The sequence below is a fragment of the Lichenostomus cassidix genome, chromosome 23, assembly GCF_008360975.1.
Source record: "Lichenostomus cassidix isolate B80296 chromosome 23, HeHo_3.0, whole genome shotgun sequence".
NCBI classification, from domain to species: domain Eukaryota; kingdom Metazoa; phylum Chordata; class Aves; order Passeriformes; family Meliphagidae; genus Lichenostomus; species Lichenostomus cassidix.
Window position 1 is genome coordinate 3,741,993 of NC_139503.1, and position 21,135 is coordinate 3,763,127.

Consider the following 21,135-nt stretch of genomic DNA (forward strand, 5'->3'; position numbering starts at 1 on the left):
CGCGGCCCGACGCGCCTCAAGGCCACCTCAGACAGCAGGCCGCGAAAAGATCTTTTTATTTAAATAGCAGGGGCTTCAAAACCCTCCGTTCTTCAAACGAGTTAAATAAAATACAGTGTCAATATCAGCTTTCGTGGTTTTTACTTGTCTACATACAGCTTATTTAGAAATTTATATATTTTACAGCACAATCAGATGTCAAACTGCCTGATCTTTGCCTTCAAAAGCAACAGATTGTATAAAATATTGTGATATCAAAAAAAAGCGCGCCGGGATAATGTACAAAAAAAATATTTTTACAGTAACTTGATATCTAAAAGTCAGATTAACCGCATCTGATAATCATGGTAAATCATCTTCCCTCACGAGGAACTGATGGATGAATTGCTGAGCTTTCCTCTTCTCAGCGATGTCAGGCGTGGGGTGGCCAGCAGGAGGTCGCAGTAACAAGCCACCAAACACGCTGGCTGCAGAGGAAAGGAGACAAAAATACAAACAGTGAAAGCCTGGAGAACATCAAGAGCCATTCCACCAACCCCAACCCCAAGGAAGAGTGCCTGGCTTCTCCCTTGCTCCTGCTTTTCTGTGGACTTAAAATAAAAGGTTCAAAGCAGTACAAGCCACAGCTGCACTCGGGTGGGAAGTGTTTTGTTGCCCGTCTGAACAGAGAGGTCATTTTGCTTGCCTTACCAAGAATATTCACATCCAAATGGTTTTTCCCTGAATTCTTCAGTAGCTCTCGCAGAAATGCCATCAGATAATGAAATACGTTTTTATGGCACGGTGGCAGCTCAGAGATAATCTGAGGAGGGAAAACCCAAACATTTATGTTGGAGACAGCAATGGGGTCGAGCTGTTCCTCCTCCCAACATCCCCCTGTCTGCAGCTCCCAACAGCTCTTCACAGCCCACAAGCACCAGCTCCAGACCCCTTCTACTACCAGATTATTAAATTACTGAGAGCAAAACCCTGTGACTAGTGAAGCAGAGGACAGTTTGCCTTCCCTCCCTGTGGAGCTGATCCCTCAGGGAAGGCAGCAGTACCTGGCAGCTCAGCACATAGTTGCTGGAGCTCTCCAGACAGGAGCTGTAGAACCTGCAGCAGATGACAGGCTCGGGCAAGCTCTCCAGGAAGAGCAGCAGAGCCTCTGCCACTGAGTGGTTGCTGCCCACTGATCCAAACATGGTTAAGGAAGAGCACAGCATGATCCAGGCTGGTCCTATTTCTGCTGAAACATGAATGAGTTTTGGTTAGGTGGCCCGGAACTGTGCCTACAGCTCAGCTTTGGGTTGATCCCCTGGCCTCCATGGGAGCTGCTGCTGCTGGCAGTTGGACACTTGCGTAACTCACTGATGTCACCAGGGCTCAGCAGAGGCTTTTGGAGCAATGACACAGAGCCACGAGGAAATGCAGGGCTCAGTTACCCCAGGAGGAGAGGCAGCAACTTAAAAACCTCTCTGTTTTGGTCTCTCTGGCATGGAGAGCCTTCCTGGACATCAGTCTGAAAGGATACAGAAGGTATCGTACATTCCCTTGTCCAAACAATCTCGGATTTGCTCAAATTCAGATCTGAGGCCTGGCTGCTGAAACAGGTCCTCCTGCAAAGATAACCCTTTGTCAGTGCAAGGAAAATAAAGGACTTCTGGGTAAATAGAGCAATGTCTTTATAACTGGCCTGGAAAATCTTTCCAAATTGGTGGTTATCACCCAAGTCTCAGCACAAACAGCTCTAGGAAGGCTGTGGCACTGCAGTGATAGCAGTGCAGGAGGACACTGCTGATGCCTGGACACACAGACACAGTCACTACCACCAAACAGTACAGCCTGGGGCATCAGGATCACTTATCTCCCACGGCCTTTGGCCCAACATCCACAGCTCACAGTGATTGCTATCAACAGTATCTTCTTCAAAACTTAACCTAATACAAACAACTCATTTTGTGTTTCCAGTGCCAACCTGCTGGGAAGCGTTGCGATTCAAGTGATCCACCATCATCCACAGCTCTTTTGGGATGTCCATAGGCTTTTCATCTTGGGCAGGATCGTCACTCATGTCTAGTGGCATCAGGGTCTGAGGGAGGGCAGTGTGGGCAGGGGGGAGACAAACAAAAGGTAGCTAGCCAAGTTCTTACTCAACTTGGCAAAAACATTTCACAAAGCTTATACCTGAGAATTGAGACTTCTTAATAAAAATAGACAGGCCTTAGCATCTAGTTTTAATGCTCGTGTGTGTTTGGAAGGGAATCTTGTCTTTAACTCACAAGTCTCCGAATGGATTCTGCTGACATGTCCTGGATTGGTTCCCTCATGTAGCACAGCGTGTGGATGGGAGACCCAAAGCAACTTGGCAAATAGTTGCCTGTTACAGATAGAAAATAATCCTTCCCTCTGACAAGATGTAAGACTAAGATATCTTCAAGTTTTTCCTCTCCAGAGTTTAGGCGAGTAGCTGTTGATTTATTAACAAACACCTCCAGCTCAACTGTGATCTCAGCATCTGCCAGAAGATGATAAAAAACCCACTCAGTTACAACCAGTATTAAAAAACAGCCTGCAAACAGGCTCAGCACTCTCAGAAGGGGACAATATCAGCTCATTAACATGGGACAAACAAGGAGGAGCTCACCTGAGAGCAAGAAGCCCTTATTGGGATTAGCAATCAGCCACTCTTTGCAGTAGGTTTTCTCATCTGGTTTGCTGATAAATTCAAACTGGCAGGGCACTTGGCCATTGCGGATTGTAAACCTCTCTACCTGCAGCTGCATGTATTTAACATCCTTAAAATGGATCTAGAAACAAACGTCAGTCAACATCATCAGCCAATTCCACCTTGCTGAGCAGCAATTCCTGTCCTATGGTTTAATTATTAAGCAGCAAGTCAACTAGATCAACCCCTTGCTCCCACATCCCATCTCTTCCAGGACTGCATAGGATCAGACTTGCTTACTCTGAATGCCAAAATCCTTTGCATCAGTGTGCCTTTTAAAACAAATACTCCCCTCAAATAACCACAATAAAATAGAGAACGAGATAGCTGTAGCCTCAAATGTCCCCTGGGCTTATCTTTATAGTCCCAACACACAAAGCAAATGCTGGTTTGTGACCTTCTCCAGATCCTTAAGATTTTACATTTTATGTTTGAAAGCACAAATCAGAGCAAGGGTCAGAAACCACCTTTTTACTTTCTCTCTTCCCACCTCAGGCAATGACACACCCTGTGTTTCAGCCTTGGACTGTGAATGGAATTCACCAGTATCTAAATAGGAACAAAGATTCTTGGGGCTTGTAAACAGAGAGCAGCTGGAAGTCAAAATATTCTACTTTTTGGAACCAGACCCCATGGTCTAGAATCCATCATCTACTGCTGGGCTCTAGGGCTGCTCAGTTCCTTCAGGGAGTGCTGGCATATGACCATGCCCTACCTCTCTGCGGGACAGTGTCACCGAGGGAATGTTGGCATTCTCCAGCTTATCCAGGGAGCGGACAATTTCCTCAAAGGCTTTTCGATAGAGCTCCTCATTCACAACCTTCACCTGAAAAGGACACACACTGCACCAGCTGGCATTTGCTGTGCCTCTGCAGGACAGCTGGAACACAGCTGGAAACACGGGAAGTAATTTGATTTTAGCAGCACACCAGAGTATACAGCACATGGAATGAGCAGAGCCACTGATCTCCAAGATCTTCTCATGATCCAACAGTGCCATAACTAACAAGAGTTACTCAGTCAGTACTAGATCAACCCTTTCCCTTTTTTTCCCTCAGATAAAATAAGAAATTTGACAACACACTACTGTGCTCCCAAGTGAACACTGACAGATATTCAGGCCTTGTCCTGCTTAACCAGAGTATCATTTACACAGTGCTTACTATGATCAACAATCCCATCTCTATATCTGATCCAGCCCACCTTTCAAGACATTGTTCTTTGCTTCCATAAAAGCAGGAGAGGGAAATCAGCACCCAGAGGATGAAGTCTGCAGAGTTACTTCACCCAGCATTGACGTACTTACCCCAATATCAAACACAGAGCTTACTGGCTTGTGGTCACTGAGCTTCAGAGCCATGTGGCTGCGATAGCTCAGCTGGGCAATGTTCTGCCCTTTCCAGAGTATCCGATCACACCATGCTGGAACACGACACTTCTCACTAAAACAGAGGGAAAAATCACTGTTTCCAGGCACAGTTCAGGTGCAGTAACAACATGAGGCAGAACACTGCCCACTCAGCTGACCCAACAAACTAGACAAAAAAGAATTGCACTAGCTAAAAGAATTCTTTAACTTTGTACACCTCTAACTAAGAGGAAACCTAACAGGATTATTACCAGGAAAATAAAGATTAGGATCTTTCAAATAGTTGTGGGATAAAAACAGCAGGAGATGAATTTTGGGGCAAAGAGAGAGAACCAGAAATTATCTCAGAACTGCTCCTATTTACAGCCATTAGACCTGCATTTGTCTAGCCCTGTTTTTACTTCCTTCAGTGATAACATCAGCCATTTGTGGCATCATATCAGAGACTATCACTGTACCTTGTGTCCCAGTCATCACAGCCAGCATCATACTTGTATGTTGGCTGGAAAGAGATCTCTCCCTCTGTGAAGCCTTCAAAGGCTGCATTTGCCTTCATTTGCCTCTTCAGCTACAAAAGAACGGAAGATGAAAACTTTAATTTTAGGTAAGCTCAGGCACAATTTCCATATAGAGTGAAAGGAAGACATTGAGCACAGAGAATGCCAAGGATTGTGTGGTTTGCACTGAGAACCCTCAGCACCATGGGCAGGCAGGTGAGACATCAGTACCTGGTCATACTGGCAAAGCTCTAGAAATGCTTTCTCCTCTATAAGCTGCTTCACTGTTGCCACATCCAGTTCCTCCAATCGATAGTTGAGGTCCCCCAGCCAGAGGATCACACTGAAAGACAGCAAACACCAGAATGTGCAGAGGCCTGGAGCTGCCCCAGAGCACAGCCAGACATGGGCAGCAGCTCCACTCTGCAGCTCTGGGGCTCTCCCCATCACAACCCCTCTGAAGAGAGCAGCCACACTGTGCAACAGGAGTGAAAACTTGAAAGAGAAGCTACCTTTTCTGGTTTTGCCATTATTAATCACTGTTCTGCATGTTTGTCACTAACCCTCAATCACTGGTGCTGTTACTATTCCCCAGAGACTGAATTCCACAGCTGGGGAAGTCAGTGCTTATTCCTGCCCCATTCCCACTCCAGAGAATACGATAAGGCTTGGAGGAGCACAAGGCAACCTGTCAGAACAGTGTGGGTTGAGCCCTGTCCAAACCAGGTAAAGCATTTCTGACCCTTCCAGCTGATATTTATGCCACTGGGTCCTCCTTCTCAACCCCCAGCACATTCTCAAGGTGCTCCCTTGCCCATGCCCTGATTCCCACAGCCAGATGGGAAGCATACTCATGTTTGCCAATAGTGAGAGGGGGCAAATTTGGATCTGACTGGCAGAACTGCATCCGAGAGCAGATGTCTTTGAAGTCCTGGTTCCTCCGCTCGTATTCCTCCGTGTGAGCTGCGAGGTGAGAATTCACAATGCACACGCTGGTGTTGTGGAATTTAAACCTGATGCCAACACCACCTTTGTTACCCTGAAAGATAAAGACAAAGCCATTGGTCAGAAGCTTTTACACTGCAGTTGAGTAACTAGCAGAGGACAAGCCAGAAGACTTCGAGACAGACTGGTTAATTCCAGAGGAAGGAATAGGCTGAAAATTCTAATTGGTGATTACTGCTTTCAACATTTGAACAGCTGGCTGATGCCTCTCACTCTCAGAGTGCCCTGAGCTGGACTATCTGCTTCTAGAGGCAGCCACAGCTCTTAGCTGGAGGAATAGCCATTGCATCCAAGGGGGGCTCTTCCAAATCTCACCCCATCTCATGCCCAGTGGCCATTCTTACCATCCTCCCCATGATTCCAGTTCCCACAGTCTCAACTTCCACCTCGGAGATGTTCAGAGCAAGGTCTGCCTTCACATACAACAGTAGCATGATCCCCACCAGCCGCACAAGTTTCACCTGAAAAAGAGATCCTGGTCCATTCAACACTGTAATGGAAGAGGTTTGCTGAGAGAAGGCATGTCACTCCCCATCCATAATGCGGGTCACCAAAAAGAAAGTTCCAGGCTCATCCAGTGCACCAGCAGGGCTCACAGTGCACAGACCCCCAGCAGCACAGCCCAGGAAGGAGCTGGAAGCAACAGCAGTAAAGGAAGTTGAAGCCCAAAGCAAGAGCTACAGCACATAAGCCCATGGAAGGAGCTTCCCTTCAACAACAGAGACAAGAGATCAAGCAGACCTATGGAGCAGGAGTTAAAACATAAGCAGAATTCTTACCACAATACGTTCACAATACATTCCACCATGCACTGTAGACAGACATGGAGGAAGGTACAAAACTTCCTATTCTCCTCCCCCAAGGCAGCAGAAGCTCCCTTTAAGTGGGGAGGCCTGGCTCTGGTTCCCATCCTGCCCCTGCCTCAGCACCCTCCACAGCAACACTACCTACAGAACCTGCAGAGCCTCTGGAAGACACAGCCACTGAGAACGAGAGAAAGCAAAGGGAAAAGAGGCCCAAGTGGAAAATGATTCCACACTCAAACCTCCCCAAAAGCCACATTTACCTTTGCATATTTGGCATCTGGGTGAAGACTATCAGTTACAGCTTTAAACCATTCTTCTTCTTTCGGTGTGTCATTGAAAAAGAAGGCTTCTTTAGTCAGATCAAGCTCCTGGAAACTGTGTTAGAGGAAGGAACCCATGGATGCATGCACTTGTTTATAACTCTCCAACCCCTTCTCTGGGAAAGAACTCAATCAGTTTATACGCCCTAAATTTACAACTGAAAACTCAAATTCAGTTATGCTGTTTGTAGAAGTGTGTTAAATGTAAAGCTGAAATACTGTCAGTATTACACCAAATGGCATTAAGGATTTTGTAACACCGAGAGGCCAAACCCTACCAGACCAACAGCCCTTACCAGCTGTGCACACCCACCCTGGAGCTGTGCAATACACTACAGCAGTGCCAACATTCCTGTGGTGTCCTGGCTGAGCTCCTCCATGTGACAGATCTGCCAGCACAGTCCAGGTTTGTGAGGATGGGCCAGGGAGGGACACTCACCCCACACAGTAAATGTCTGGAGGTTCAGCATCACACCTCAGCCAAGGCTGGAGGCTCTCTGTGGGTGACTGACCGTTCACGTTGTATGTCCCAACAAAAACCCTGCAAGAGAATCCCAGAGCTGCAAACTGCAGAGCCCAGGAAACAGCACTGCTATTAACCAGGTAAACAACATTCCATGTAACTACCGTGCTGCCAGGGAAAATTAAGAAAGGTGACAGTTTAAATCCCTAAAATTGTTTAACTACAGCTGCACCTTTACAGACACATTTTTACAGCAGGACACATTGTTATACAGAGATATGAAGTATAAAAGAAAAATAAAAAGAAGACTGTAGCTGTGCAGTAGCAGTTTGAAATGATAAATTCACAGAATGAGATGCATAAAACAATTTCAAACACAGCAAAGTTTTGGCCATAATTATTTATTTCACTCAAGCTCTTTCTTATGAGCTTCTTGGAACAACTACATGAATAAGCAGTGGATAGGAATGGAGAGGGAGAAGGCTGGTGTGCACAGAGCTGATGCATTTCCAGACACTGTGTAAAATAAGCACAGAAAAAAGAGACTTCAAAAAGGCCATTTCCTCCACAAGAACCATGAGGTAAGTTTGACAGAGACATGAATGAAACTCTGCTCTGCCCACGCCTAAACGTGGAGAGAAAACTGCTCTGGAAAGTATGGATCATAGTTTTCTACAGAATTTCCTTTTTGTGGGGACACAGGAGGAAATAATAGATGAGTTATTCCGACAGTCTATGCCAAGTCACAACCCACAAAAGTAAGTTCTTCTCAGGAATGATCATTACCTGTAGCTCTGGATGTGTGTGTAGGAGTCCTCCATCTGCACAAGCTGAGATTTAACAATAGTATCTCTCAGTCCAAACTTGGGTTCTGATAAGATTGAAGCCTTGTTGGAAGGCATGACTCGGGAGGCCCGAACCTGTTCAGTTCTCACTTCAGGCTTGACTTTGTTTTGCCTGCAAACGAAAGCAAAACCACAGATGACACCCAGGCTATCCAAACACCCTAACTAGCATATTTCTGCCATCGAGGCCTTAATTCATATTTTCCTTCCTGTTCCCTAAAGACAGATAACATTTGGAATAAGCCAAGACTGAAATGAGCATTTCTTAGCAGGGCTGAGCTCTCTAGACAAAACCAGTTTGACTAACTGAAATAACAAATGGTTTTCACCATCCTGGTGCAGCCTGTTGATGCAGAGCAGGCCTTACTCACACCTGGATAATGATACAAAATCTGCACACCTTCCCTGCTTACTAGACCAAGGAGAGGGAGATCTCATCTCCCTCTGCCTCTGCTCAGCCCTTCTGACCTCAGCCAGAGAATGAAGAGCTGTGTTTGTTTATAAAGCCTTCTGGCGGAAATTTTCCAGCTCTGCCCAGAGTGGGTGGAGGTAGAGGTGGTTTTACTTTTTGTCTCCTGGCTCTGCAAACTCCTTTTGCAACAGGAGTAATGCCACAGCTTGGGACTTCCCACCAGCAATTCCATGGAATAAATTTAAGGGCAGCAACCTGCATACCAGTGCCAAGGACAGCACACAGGCAGACTCTGAAGGATATGCATCAGGGTCCACAAAGTCCTGGGAACTGGAAAATGAAACTGCAACATTTTAAGAGTGTATCTATGAGACACAGTGGCTCTAAGCCAAAGCTCTCTGAATTCAAAATAAACAACGCTAGCAGGTCTTGTCCCACTAACAGCCAAAATATGCCCAAACAGGGGACTGGCAGGATTGTCTCTGAGGGAGTGGAATGAAATTTCTGCCAATGTTTTGACAGCATGCTTATGCAGAACTTTTTTCTCCCTTAACTGGAACCTGCAGATTCTCATCTCAAAAAGTTACCAGCTTCTGCTCCAGACCCCCCACCTCTGTGCACTGACTGGCCATGGCCACCAGCAGATGGAACTGATAATGTGGCCACAGGATTGCTGCAGCACAGGCTGCAGAGCTCACCCACTGGCACCAGGGACACTCCCTTCCCCTCCCCTTGGTGCCCAGGAAACCCACATCACCAGAAAAACCCAGATCACTGGAAAGCGCAGACAGAGAGCTCTCTGCATATTCTGATTCCTTCTCTATACACCAAAGCACCAACCATTTGCCAAACCCAGTTCACTCCATCCTTACACAACCACCCAGGACCCAGAAAGCTGATGCTCTCTGTTTACCGTCACTATATAGAGACCCTGTGAGGAGGGAGGCACAGCTAAACCAGCACAGAAATGTTAAACCACCACTGTTACTCCTCACTTGACCTTCCACAAGGAGCTGATGTGCACAGCTCCCTTCAGCTGCAGCACCAAACCTGCACAGATGGAAATGCTGTACCTGTGAGTGCTTCTATCAGTGCTGTCATGGCTGCAGCTCTGACTGACTGCAGCCTTTTTTCCATTTTGTTTGATACCTTCAGAGCCAACCATTTCTGAAAGGAAAAAAAAAACCAAAAAGTTTCACTTTAAACACAAAGTGTTCTTCAATTTATCAACATGCTTATGTAAACACTGGCAAAAATCTGTGGGCAGAAAATAATTTAGATTTGTGTGGAAAAACAAAGTACCCCACAGTCTCTCTTTCAGCTATCTGACAGATTTAGCTTACTCTGACCCAAGTGTTCTGTGATGATGCAGCTGCAGAGGAAGAAGTGACAGGAGCCACAGAGAGCAGCAGAACCACTGTTGGCTGTGGGAGTACTTGCTGCTGGCTCTCCTTTACAGCTAAGCTGAAGCAGGACTTAGCAGCACAAAATCCAGGGCTTTGCCCCAGGAATCTGAAAAATGTATGTTAATAGCAGATTTTTCCTTTCTGAAGCAAGACAGGAAGTACAAAGAAAGGAAAAAAAAAGGGAAACAAACAAACCCCACAGCAACATTTAAAGGGTTTCTACCTATCTACAAATACTCAGCAAGGCACAGGTGTCTCCCACCTCAAGAGCAGTACAGACTCAAGCCATGAACCCACTGAACATCAGCAGAAATATCTGCCTCAATGCAAACTGCACAGTCCTAAAACACTAACAGGGCTGTTACCACACAAACTGAGCTAGTGACCCCAGCAGTGACACTAAACACATCACACTACCTTAGCAAAATCTGACCAGTCTTTCAGCATTTTGTTTCAGTTACAACATTCTGTTCCTACAAGTAGCAAAAGAACAGTTAAAAAAGAGGATTCTGGGGAGGTGCCCTTGTGTTTAAGATGCAAAACCAGCTATCTTAAAACCATGCTCATTAGCACACAAATCTAATGATGATGCAGAAATTATTAAGATTGTTGGGTTCTAGGCATTCAGCTGAGCTTCTCCTTCAGCGAACACAGCACAGAAAAAAATGAAGCTGTTATTGCTGTCACAGAACATTCTGCAGAACGAGAGTGCAAAACAGAAATAGAACTTGCAGTACTTCACCCAGGCCCTCGGGATACAAACCAGCTGGCAAGAAGTGGCAAAATTCTCGGCCTGGAAAACCTCTTCTGCCCAAGAGCCCTCTGAGAATAGACTGTGTAAGAGGATTTATCAGAACGTGGATGCAGAAGAGCATGTGAGTGAAACCTCACTGCAGATCACACAGCTCAAGTCAATCAGAATTGACCAGGAGCACACAGAGATGCATTAAAAAGTGTGGGCTTGGGTGCTGAGAACTCAATTATTACTCCTTGGACATCTGCAAGCTCTGCCAATAACAACCATGCAACATCCCTTGAGAGTGAGTGACAGGAACCAGTCTGAACCTTCACCTCAATGGACAATGGTTACTTTAGTGCCAAGAAGGAAGCAGACTGCCAGGCTTTATTGCCCACTTGGGTCCATGCCACTCGCCAGGACACAGAATTGTGTCAGAATTGCCGAATGGAAAGATGTGTGAGGCTGCTGCTGACACAACTGCTACATGATCCAAAGATCTGAGTCTTACATCACACCTCGCATTCTAACCTCATGGTGAAAATCAGCTTTAGGTAAGATTCTCCTAAGAAAGAGATTAGCCTTAGAAAAGGGCTGTTTCTTTTAGATAAATTCATATCTAGCTGCAGATTTCTATAGTCAAAGGGATCTATATGGTAGCACTCTGAAGTGGAATAATGACCTTGCTCAATAATTGAATTGAGTACAGAAATACAGAGCTACATGCAGAGATTACAGGAGGTCTCAATTGCAAGGGATTTGCAGTTAAATGAGATTCAAGCAGTAATATTAAAAATGTGCAGTGACATTATAGAACTGTTCAACAGCAGGAAAATGTCTCATATCTCCTGGATAAAACAGGATTCATGCTTAGCATCCAAAGGAGAGAATTAAATTAGCCTTCATGCAATGAGAGCAGCCCAGCCTAAACGCAGCAGGGTACAGCAGAAATAACAACACTCAAGTTTGGAATCCCACACTGAAGTCCAGGAGTTGCTTTAGCTCTGAATCTTCTCACATGTGCACTGTGCAAAAGCAGGAAACGCCGCCAAGCACCGGGAGAGCGCGGAGGAGGCGCCGGGAGAGCGCGGCCCGCCCGGGGGAGCCGAACCGAGCGCACCGGCAGGACACCGGGCGGAAAGGCACTGGGAGGAAAGGCACCGGGAGGAAAAAGCACCGGGCGGCAGAGGCACCGGGAGGAAAAAGCACCGGAGCCCCGGCGGGCAGCGCCCAGCGGAGCGGCCCCAGAGAGCAGCGGGAGCCACTCCGAGCTGCCCCTCCGCCTCCCGCCCCCGGCCGCGCTGCGGTCAGCCTTGGCTGCGGTCAGCCCTGCCCTGCCCGGCCTCGCCCTCCCGGACGGACGCTGGCCGGGCAGCGCGGCCCTCCCGCCCGCCCCGGCGGCTCCCCGCGCTCACCTCGGCGGGCACCACCCGCGGACATCGCCGCAGCTCGGCGCCACGGCCGTCCCGGCGCAGCCCGGCCCAGCGCCCGCCCCGGCCCGCCCCGGCCCGCCCCCGGCAGCGCCGCAGCTCCGCGCCGAGCGGCCTCGGGCTCGCAGGGCAACCGCTGCCCGCTGTGCCTGTGCCCCCCGAACACCGACCGAGCTGCCTGAGCGCGGGGAACTGCGAGGTTGGGCAGAGAGAGGCCAGCGCTGCTGCTCAGCCCGCAGGAGAGACGGGCAGACATAACACCTGCACGGGTAGAGCCGAGCGCGCCCGGGACAGCCGCGGAGTCCTACCTGCGCTGCACCTGCTGAGCTCCTGCAGGAACGTGCGCGTGTGCGAGCCGAAAGGCAGCTGCACGGTCAGCCGATCGTCCGCCGAGCTGATCTGGACAGTCACGTCAGAGCCTGAGGAGATGGGGAGAAAGAGGTGCTGCGGGTCGTGCTGACAAACCGAGCGTTTCTCCGCTCCGCGATGGTGGGTGTGCACATGCATGCAGCCTTTGGCAGCATCTCCCCGTGCCTTTTGATCATGTTGCTTTCCAAAATTTTACATTAAAATGCCATTTAAAATATAAAAATCATAACTTATAAAATTTTTTATTCTGTTCGTTCCATGACAATAATTAATCTTCCAGTAGCAGTTTAAAAGCATACGGAAAATTAGTTCCCCTGGTTGAATAGGGGCTGCCGACGCTCATTAGCAGCAGCTAACTGTGGCCAACAGCATGGCAACTGCCCCAAGAGCCACAGGGCACAACCCTTCCCCAGTCAGCTCCCCCGGGGCCAAGAGCTCCCAGCCCTGCCCCACTGTGTGCAGCTGGCACAGGGCACTGAATACAGGCACTAAAGCAACCACAGAACTCACCAATAACATGAAGGTCACTGTCGAGTACGACTGCAAAAGGAAAACAAAGTTTAGCTGAAGGCTAAGCAACAGATTTGCAGACCGTGCTGATAGTTTGAGGTTAGCGAGCTCAGCAACTTCTTCAAACTCCAAGTGTTCCTTGCAGGAACAGAGGCAGGCAGAACACCCCTGTGGGACACAGGGACTCTGGTCCTCACAGAGCCCTGCCAGAGATGCCTGTGATGCACAAGTGTCACCAAAGATAATAAACAGAAGAAAAAATGTGAAGGCAGAATACGTTGCAAATTTCAGGAAGCAGAACAACATAACATGTACTCCAAACCCCTTCATCCCATTCTTTGGAGGTAGCCAGAGCCACCAGAGTGTGTCAGTACCTTCTTCCACTGCAAACCCATCTGTGATGGGGATCACTCTCTCCAGCCAGACATCCTCGGCTGTGATGGCCATCCGCCGGTGGGTGTACACATAGATCCTGCAAGCACAGAGCAGACATGGATGCAAAACCTTCTGGCACCCCACCTAGCAGTGCCTACTAGCACAGCCTCATGCAAACCCCAAAGTAACTTCTCGATCTTGTGCCCACCCACCTGCTCACCCCATCACTTAAGTAATGTGTGACATTCCTGGCAGAGCAGAGCAGAGCAGAGCAGCTCATGGGTCTGGGGCTTCTCACTGCCCACTCCTAACAACAATGGCATGCCTTCAACCTGCCGCCCTACAGGACTGCACCCTGGTGGAAAGCCCTTGCGATGGGAAGGGGTTCTCAGGTGGCTCTCGAGGCTCCCGAGGGACCCGCAGAGTTCTGCCAGAGCTCTCCCCGCCCGCCCCGCGCTCCCCTCCGGCACCCACGCGTGCTGCCCGCGGCACTCCACCAGGCCCAGCAGCCGGCTCTCCACGCTCTCCCCCGAGGCCAGGAGGCCCTGCACCGCCTGCGGCTGAGGGTCAAGGAACGGCGGGACAAGTGGCAGGGAGCGGGGACAGAGGGGAGAGAGCGCGGCGAAGATCGGCGGGAGGGAGCGGGGATGGAGCGGAGGGAGCGCGGCGGGGACAGCGGGATGGAGCGACGCAGACAGCGGGAAGGAGCAGCGGGGACAAGCCGGAGGGGATGGAAACAGCCCGGAAAGAGCAGCGGGGACAGCCCGGCGGGGACAGCCCGGCGGGGACAGCCCGGCGGGGACAGCCCGGCGGGGACAGCCCGGAAAGAGCGACAGGGACAGCCCGGAGGGGATAACCCGGCGGGGACAGCCCGGCGGGACGGGCGGTAGCGGGGAGAGGAGCCCCGCACGGCTCCGCGGCACCGGGGCCGAGCAAAGGATACGATCCGGCAGGTCGCCCCGGGCGCTAGGCTCTCCTGGATGGCGACCGACTGGTCCATGTTCGCCCCGGCAGCGCTCTCCGGGGCCGGGACCCGGCGGCTTCCCCGGCGGCGGCTGCGTGTTCAGGGCGGCTGTCGCGACACGATGTACCGCGGCGGCTCCCCCCACCAGGGCCGCCCCCGCTGCCGCTCCGTTATCGCTCCGTTCCGGGACAGACCGCGGGGCAGACCGGAGCCGCCGGAAATAACGGGGCCGGGACAGGAACCGCCGGCGGCAGCGGCGCGCCCCGGAGCGACGGCGGCCGAGCGGATGCTGCACGGCGGGATGCGAACGGCGGGGAGGGCACGGCACGGCACGGCACGGCACGGAACGGCACGGCACAGCACGGCCCTGCCCGGCGGCAACTCCTCCGGCAGAACCCCCGCGCCTCCGGCCAGCCCTTCCCGGAAGGAAAGGGAAAGGGGGAAACTCTCGGGTTGGCAGACATGGGAAAGGTTAATTTCCATGGAAAATTAACACATCCTCTTATTTTCAGTAGCGCCTTGAATTATTTTTTTGGTGAATTTCAAGACGACCCAGCAGAGGAGCCGGGTTATTATGCAAATAAATAAATACAGAGTGTAGGAGTAGGTGCTGTAAAATATCACCAGAGCCTTTTGCACTGTAGAGACAGAGTTTGGCCTAAATCAGCTCCTTCCACAGACGTAGGAGATGTAAGTCGAAAGACAGGGAAAACCCGAGTGGCTTCAGTCAGTGACAGCTCTGCACCACTTCCCCACTCCCTTCCTGCTCACCAACAGACAAGAAAAGTCTGAAATAGCTGCTGAAATAAGCACCAAACCTCACAAAAATTGTGGTGCTGGGGTGTGTCTTTGAGACAGAAAAACCTTGACACGAATACACTGACAGTGGCCTGAAACAATTTAAACACACGCCCCAAACGCTGAGCTGCGGTTTCACTGTACCAAAACAGGGACGTGGGAAGGGCTGTGGTGGAGTGACGTGCTTTCCATGCAGCCCCACATCCGCTCGCCTTAGGGCTGGCAGTGCTCGGTGAGGGTCAGCACTGCAGACCCTTCCTGCTGGGAGAGCATGCAAAGCTCCAAGAGGTTACCCCAAAGCTGCCCAGCCCAGCTCTCCCACCCTCCCAGAGGTCACACCGTGCTCAGCCACACTCCAAACACCAGCACCAACCAGGGGGCTTACATAGAGATTTTAATATTTTGCAGCTTTCCTCCAAGGAGCCAGGAGCAGCAGAGGACAGTGGTGGCAGGGGACAGCATTGTGCATGAGCTGCAACATGTTAACTCCACGTAATTTCCTGACCAGCTCCACACTTGCCCTGTGTGCTGCAAGAACAGGCTGGGGGAGCACCAGGATGGTTCATGGCTAATGCTCACCTCTGGGCTCTGCCTGCAGCAGTAGAGAACCACAGATGTGAAATAGAATAAGCTAAAACATGAGACACCTTTAGGTTAATCCCATTTCCCTGTCTAGGACTGGGAGATGAAATGTAGTTTCTCTTTTACCTACACAGGCAAGAAGCATTTCATTGCCAGAGCACTTTGGTGCTAGCAGGTCAGAGGGAGTGCAGGGAGACTATGCCACATGCAGATCATTGATCAGAGCAGCCCCTGTGCCTCAGTCAAGGCTGAATTTTCTGGTTTTTAAGGAGTCATAACACCCTCTTGCTCCAGCTCCTGAAGTCCCCCATTCCAGCAGCACAGAGGCACACTCTGCACCACTCCCAGGATCCACAATCAGCTTGCAGGTCTCTCAGACCTAGAGGATTTGGGCAGGGCAGGGCAGAATCCCTTGGTGTAGCTTTCTGAGTGCACAGACTGAATGCTTTTCCTCTGGATACACAGGGAGAATTTTATTTTCAAGTATTTAAAATTTACTGAAATGCAAGACACCAAACAGACCCCAGGACTCACCCATCCAGGAAGGTGCAGGATTCAGAGTGCAGCTTAAGGGTGAGATATAGAATCAACAGCAGGGTCCTGTGCAGGGCAGCCACCAAGCCAAGCACAGTGACCCCCAAGTGTGTGCTTGGACACCTTGTTCCAGGGACAGGGACAGCACAGATGGCATTATCTAGCGGCCTTGGCTGAAGTCAGAGAGCTGTGGGATCCTACTGAGCACTGCAGAGCTCTGCTGCAGGAGAGCTTGCAGAGCCTCCCAACTGCTGCCTAACCCCAGAGGGAAGCAGAGACCCTGTAATTCAGGAGAAGAACCACCCCACATGCCATGACCTTCAAGAGTGGGGCCAGTGTCACCTCCCCAGCGCTGTTGACGTGAACTTTGCCGTCCAGTTTCAGGCAGCTGGCTTTTGGGGTGGCTGGGCAGCACTCCTGGTAACAGGCAGCCTTCATCCCACCAGCACAGACTGGCTTGGCAGCCTTGCAGGCTTTGGAACATCCTGCCATGTAATTCAAGCCCATCTTCTTCATCTGGAAGGAGAGAGACATTAGCCTGGGGGTCATGCTGAGCCTTTAGTATTAGCATTACAGGAATAGCAATGCTCTGCAGCCCCAGGCCATACCTCACAGAAGTCCTGCCCCGAGATGCATCTAGTGACAGTCATCCTGCCTTTGAAACACCCATCCCCCTGACAGGAAAACGCTGCACACACTTTGCCCTGTGAGAGAAAGGAGCAGGGAGACATCATATCCAGCAGACTCACAGGACAAAAACTGCATTTCAGACAGCCCTTCACTCCTGAGGGCTCCTCTCCACCCCGCTCTGTGCTGCTGGTGTTTGTGCTCTCAGACATTTTAGATCCAGTGATAAAGGAGTATTCTGAAACTGGAAGAAACTACTGAAAGACCAGCACAGCAAGCAAGTTTCAAGCCTTCTTTTCCTTCCTCTTAACAGGGCTCTGCAAAGATAAGCACCTTCCCCTCCACTAGGCTCAGGAAAGAGTTGCAGAGCCCAGAGGGTCCTGTGCCCTCTGTGCAGCTGCAGCAAGGCTCATCCCGTGGTCAGGTCAAGCTGCCTGAGCTGATGCAAGTGCTGGGCTGGGGAGCAGGCCTGATGGGCAGGGATAAAGCCCACTGGACAGGGCTCCTTATGGATTCCTTCCAGTGCTCCTTCAGGATTTGTTGCCCTTCCAGAGCCAGCTTTTTACCCCATAAAGCAGGTGGAGGAGGGATCTTTCCTTGTCCCCTGCCCAGATGGGAGCTCAGCCATCCCAGAAGCCACAGACCCCAGAACCCACAGCTGCAGCAGCCTCTGCTCCTGTGGTACCTACATTTTGGGGGGGAGGCCGAGGGGTGGTGGTGGTGGTGGTTGGTGGCACGGTGGTGGGTGGCAGGTCACCTGCAGACACACGAGAAGCCCTGTGAGGCTTCATCCAGCACACAGCCACACAGGGCAGATTCACTAGCCTGGCTCATACTGTGGCCAGAGCTGCCAGGACCACCCTGCCCCTCACCCAGCAAGGCCATAGTGAGCCCAGGGCAGAAGAGATGCAGCAATGCAGCCACAGCCCTTCCATGATGGGTTCTGCCCTCCCACCTCCCACCTGTGCTGCAGAGCAAAGCTCAGCTGGTACCGTAGGCGCTGGCGTTGAGCTGCAGGCAGAGAGGGCTGGCACAGCACTCCAGGGCACACTGCTGCCTGCTCACACTGGTGTTGGTCCTGCACAGCTCTGTGCTGCACCTGCTGCTGCAGCCAGCTGTGTAATTTGTGCCAGAGAAACGATAAAGCTGCAATGGGCAGAGCCAAAGGATAAAATAAGTGTGAAGAGGTGACATCTTCAAAAAAGGAGAAATAACAGACAGACTGTCAGAGAGAACAGGGCAGGGAGATGGACAGAGATTTAACAGAGCACTGTGAATTCCTGAGATAAAAACAGGGAAGGCTTACCCTGTTGCAGCCCCCTTGCATTTCCATACCTCGCAGTAAGTTTCATTTCGGCACGTGATTGTTCTGTTGGCATTGGCTTCATCCTGGTAACACCTCTCCCCGGAGCACTGAAAGCTCTGGCAGGTGAGCTGGAGAGACACCAGAGTGTCACCTTGCAGCAAAGCCTCCTCACACAGTACTGCAGGGTGGTCCCCAACCACAGCCTCACTGTCTGGAGGGGCCATCCCCACCTGGCCACCCGCTGGGCTCCCTTCTGCCCCAGGAGATGCTCCCATGGCACTCCTGGATCTTGTGACCAACCAAGAGACACCTGCAGAGGGCTGCAATGGCCCAGCAATACCCCTCTTCCCATTCCTCCCCTTACCGTTGTCTCTTCCACACCATTCATAGAGGTGTTGGTGGCCACCACTGAGGCATTGTTGGTGGCCTCTAAGATGTTGGCTGTGGCTACCACTGTGGCATTCTTGGTGACTACCACCACTGAGGTGTCCTTGGTGGCAGCCAAGGCCTTCTTGGTGGTTGCTGCCACCACCTGGGCATTCTTGGCTGCTGCTGAAGGGCTCTTGGTGGCTGTGGCCACCACCAAAGCATTCTTGGTTGCCACTGAGGTGTCCTTGGTGGCTGTGATCACCACCAAGGCATTTCTGGTGGCTGCCAAGGTGCTCTTGGTGGCTTTGGCTACCACCAAGGTGTTCCTGGGAGCCACTGAGGTGGTGTTGGCAGTGGCCATCCCTGCAGCATTCTTGGTGGCAGCCACCACCATGGCATTCTTGGTGATCACCACCACTGTGGCATTCTGGGTGGCCACTGAGGCATTCTGGGTGGCGACTGAGGTGTTCTTGGTGGCCACAGCTACCAATGAGGCCTTCTTGATGGTCGCTGGCACCACCAAGGCATTCTTGGTGGCCACTGAGGTGTTCTTGGTAGCTGCAGCCACCACCGAGGTGTTCTTGGTGGTCACAGCTACCACTGAGGCCTTCTTGGTGGTCGCTGCCACCACCAAGGCATTCTTGGTGGCCACTGAGGTGTTCTTGGTGGCCTCTGCTATGTTCTTGGTGGCCATCATCATGGTTTTGGCAGCTGTGTTGTGCTCTGAAAAACACAAAGCTCCCGCTTGGTGAAGGAAACACTGAGTTAAAATGTGCTCAGTAAGCCCTGTGTCCCTCCCTGAGCCATGGCACAGTGCAGAGGGACCTGCAGGAAGCATGTCACACTGTGGTTGGGAGGTAAATGGCAGTCAGTGACAGGATGTCCCCAGCAGGGTGCACTTGCAACCACCACCTAGGCAGCCCAAGAAGCAGGTCAGAGCCAACAGCCCACCACAGCAGCACTATGGACAGATGTTACAACAGCCTCTCCCTCCCACTTCCATCCATATTGCCTGGGAAGAACATGCTTTTATGGGGGCTAAACCTTAAGGAAAGGTTCCTCACCTTTCCTGCAGCTCTGTCCTACAGCCTGGAGAGGACAGGCACAAAGTCCCTGGTGCACCACACTGCCTTTACCCCACTGCTGCAGGCCCCCAGATTTCCCTTGGGGATTCAGAACTCACCTGCTGCAGGAAGAGAGTCCTGAAGATGGAATTGCAGAGCCACGAGGCAGAGCAGCAAGCCTGGAATGGAGTGGGAATGACTGAGAGCACCACACCTGCTGTCTGCTTTACCCACAGCCCAAAGAGCCTCCACAGCAGCACAGGCAACTATCCTTGTGACAGATAAGCAGGAATTCTCCTCCACATTCCCAAAGCACCAGGGGACAGCCAGCCACCCTTCACCCCGGGGAGGCCTCTGGCACAGCTGGAGCAGCTGTTGCTGGACAGGGACAGACAGACACTGCTCTCCATGCTGCACCAGAGCCCCATTACCTTGAACAGGGGGGATGAGCCATCGGTGTCCAGCCATCATCACCCACCAGTGGCTGCACTCACACCTGGCAGGGAAGGAACAGTCAGAGCTGCTCCCCCGAGGTGCAGGGTGGACACCCCAGTACAGCTGTGTGCTCTACCTCCAGAGCTCAGCCCCAGGACAAGCAGTCACCCCCTCCTGAGAGACTCCTCAAATCCACCGAGGCTGTGCTGACGGGGAGCAGGAGCCCTGGGGAACTGTGTGTGTGCTGTTGATGTGGCAACAACCCTCCCCAGGGCTCACAGGCAGCTAGCAGGAGTCAGGGTGACACAGTGAAAAGTGCCACCACACAGCAGCTTGCTAATGCTGCTGCAAGTGACGATGTGATTTGGCTCTCCATTCCCTATTTTTATTCTGAATGTTTACCTGTTTTGCTAAGGAAATGGTTGAGATGGGACTCCAAAAGGGCTCCAAAGCCAAGTTCTCCAAGGAGAATGGTGACATTCCCCTCCTGTGTTATGATTTGGGCAGAGTCCCTATTCCCCCAGGACCTGGAGGGGCTGATGCTCATGCAGAGACCTCCAAGGCCATTCCCTCAGAGTGACAAAAGACAATGCCAGCTGGCACCTCACCCTGCAAGCCAGTGTTAACCACCACCCAGACCAGCTCTGGACATCCTGAGCCCAGAGCCAGCCCAGCCCAGCTCCCGGGCAGGCAAGGAACCAACATCTGCCTGTCATGGCCTCACCCCAGGAGAACAACCTTCCCCCCAGGCAGAGAAAGAGCCCACAGCATTGACTCACCTGTGCCTCTTCCTGAAGCCCCAGCACAGCTGCAGTCACTGCCAGCACTGAAGCAGCTCTGAGCAGCTGCTGTGGCACCTGTCCCACAGCCCTGCCCACCCCTGGGGAGGTGTCACATGCTGCTCCACAGCTGCAGAGGCACAAACAGCCCTGCACAGCAATGGAGCAAGGGCTTGTGAGGCTGGACATGTCACACAAGCCACCACTGCGGGGGGCACGACTGCCACTGCCACATGTGATGTGGCCTCTGCACAATGGACCAGCAATTCTTGAGGCAGCTTGAATCCATGGGGTATGTACTGACATCTCTGAGCCCCTCCAGGGGACAAGGATGCTCCTGAAGCCACAACAGGCACCTCTAAACACACCATCTGTGCCCATCTCCATCCTCCTGCACCACAGAAGGATCTGCACATGAATGACCTAC

The 21,135-nt window shown here is 51.4% G+C and overlaps 2 protein-coding genes across 5 annotated transcripts; both read right to left on the bottom strand.

The window, feature by feature from the left end:
* Positions 1–39: 39 nt before the first annotated feature.
* INPP5B (inositol polyphosphate-5-phosphatase B) lies at positions 40–14,587 on the bottom strand. 4 transcript variants are annotated; one of them, XM_085081201.1, is made up of 22 exons: positions 14,194–14,587; positions 13,725–13,804; positions 13,250–13,347; positions 12,876–12,905; positions 12,305–12,415; positions 9,498–9,591; positions 7,954–8,124; positions 7,144–7,245; positions 6,645–6,759; positions 5,923–6,039; positions 5,425–5,612; positions 4,805–4,916; positions 4,535–4,644; positions 4,014–4,149; positions 3,423–3,533; positions 2,627–2,789; positions 2,262–2,497; positions 1,958–2,071; positions 1,514–1,598; positions 1,044–1,171; positions 691–802; positions 40–467 (listed from the first exon to the last, which is right to left on the bottom strand). In XM_085081201.1, exons 1-22 carry the CDS (start codon positions 14,248–14,250, stop codon positions 343–345), a joined length of 2,595 nt encoding a protein of 864 aa, XP_084937327.1. In that variant the 5' UTR covers positions 14,251–14,587; the 3' UTR covers positions 40–342. The 4 variants fall into 4 exon arrangements, with proteins under 4 accessions (XP_084937327.1, XP_084937328.1, XP_084937329.1 ...); XM_085081202.1 differs by lacking the exon at positions 12,876–12,905; XM_085081203.1 differs by lacking the exons at positions 12,305–12,415; positions 12,876–12,905; positions 13,250–13,347; positions 13,725–13,804; positions 14,194–14,587 and adding an exon at positions 11,982–12,054.
* Positions 14,588–16,123: 1,536 nt separating this feature from the next.
* Positions 16,124–19,962, bottom strand: LOC146427855 (uncharacterized). Its single transcript, XM_085081562.1, has 8 exons — positions 19,926–19,962; positions 19,614–19,673; positions 18,426–19,153; positions 18,091–18,189; positions 17,748–17,901; positions 17,445–17,512; positions 16,737–16,832; positions 16,124–16,644 (listed from the first exon to the last, which is right to left on the bottom strand). The coding sequence occupies exons 1-8, from the start codon at positions 19,960–19,962 to the stop codon at positions 16,384–16,386; spliced, it is 1,503 nt and encodes a 500-aa protein (XP_084937688.1). The 3' UTR covers positions 16,124–16,383.
* Positions 19,963–21,135: the final 1,173 nt, after the last annotated feature.

Coding starts and splice junctions, on each gene's coding strand:
- LOC146427855 (XM_085081562.1), bottom strand. CDS start 19,962: ATGGCTGGACACCGATGGCTCATCCCCCCTGTTCAAG. Junction 19,674..19,925: donor GCTCATCCCCCCTGTTCAAG/GTAATGGGGCTC, acceptor ACTCCATTCCAG/GCTTGCTGCTCTGCCTCGTG. Junction 16,645..16,736: donor CGGGGCAGGACTTCTGTGAG/GTATGGCCTGGG, acceptor CTCTCCTTCCAG/ATGAAGAAGATGGGCTTGAA.
- INPP5B (XM_085081201.1), bottom strand. CDS start 14,250: ATGGACCAGTCGGTCGCCATCCAGGAGAGCCTAGCGCCCGGGGCGACC. Junction 13,805..14,193: donor CCGGGGCGACCTGCCGGATC/GTATCCTTTGCT, acceptor CCTCAGCCGCAG/GCGGTGCAGGGCCTCCTGGC. Junction 13,348..13,724: donor GAGTGCCGCGGGCAGCACGC/GTGGGTGCCGGA, acceptor CTGTGCTTGCAG/GATCTATGTGTACACCCACC.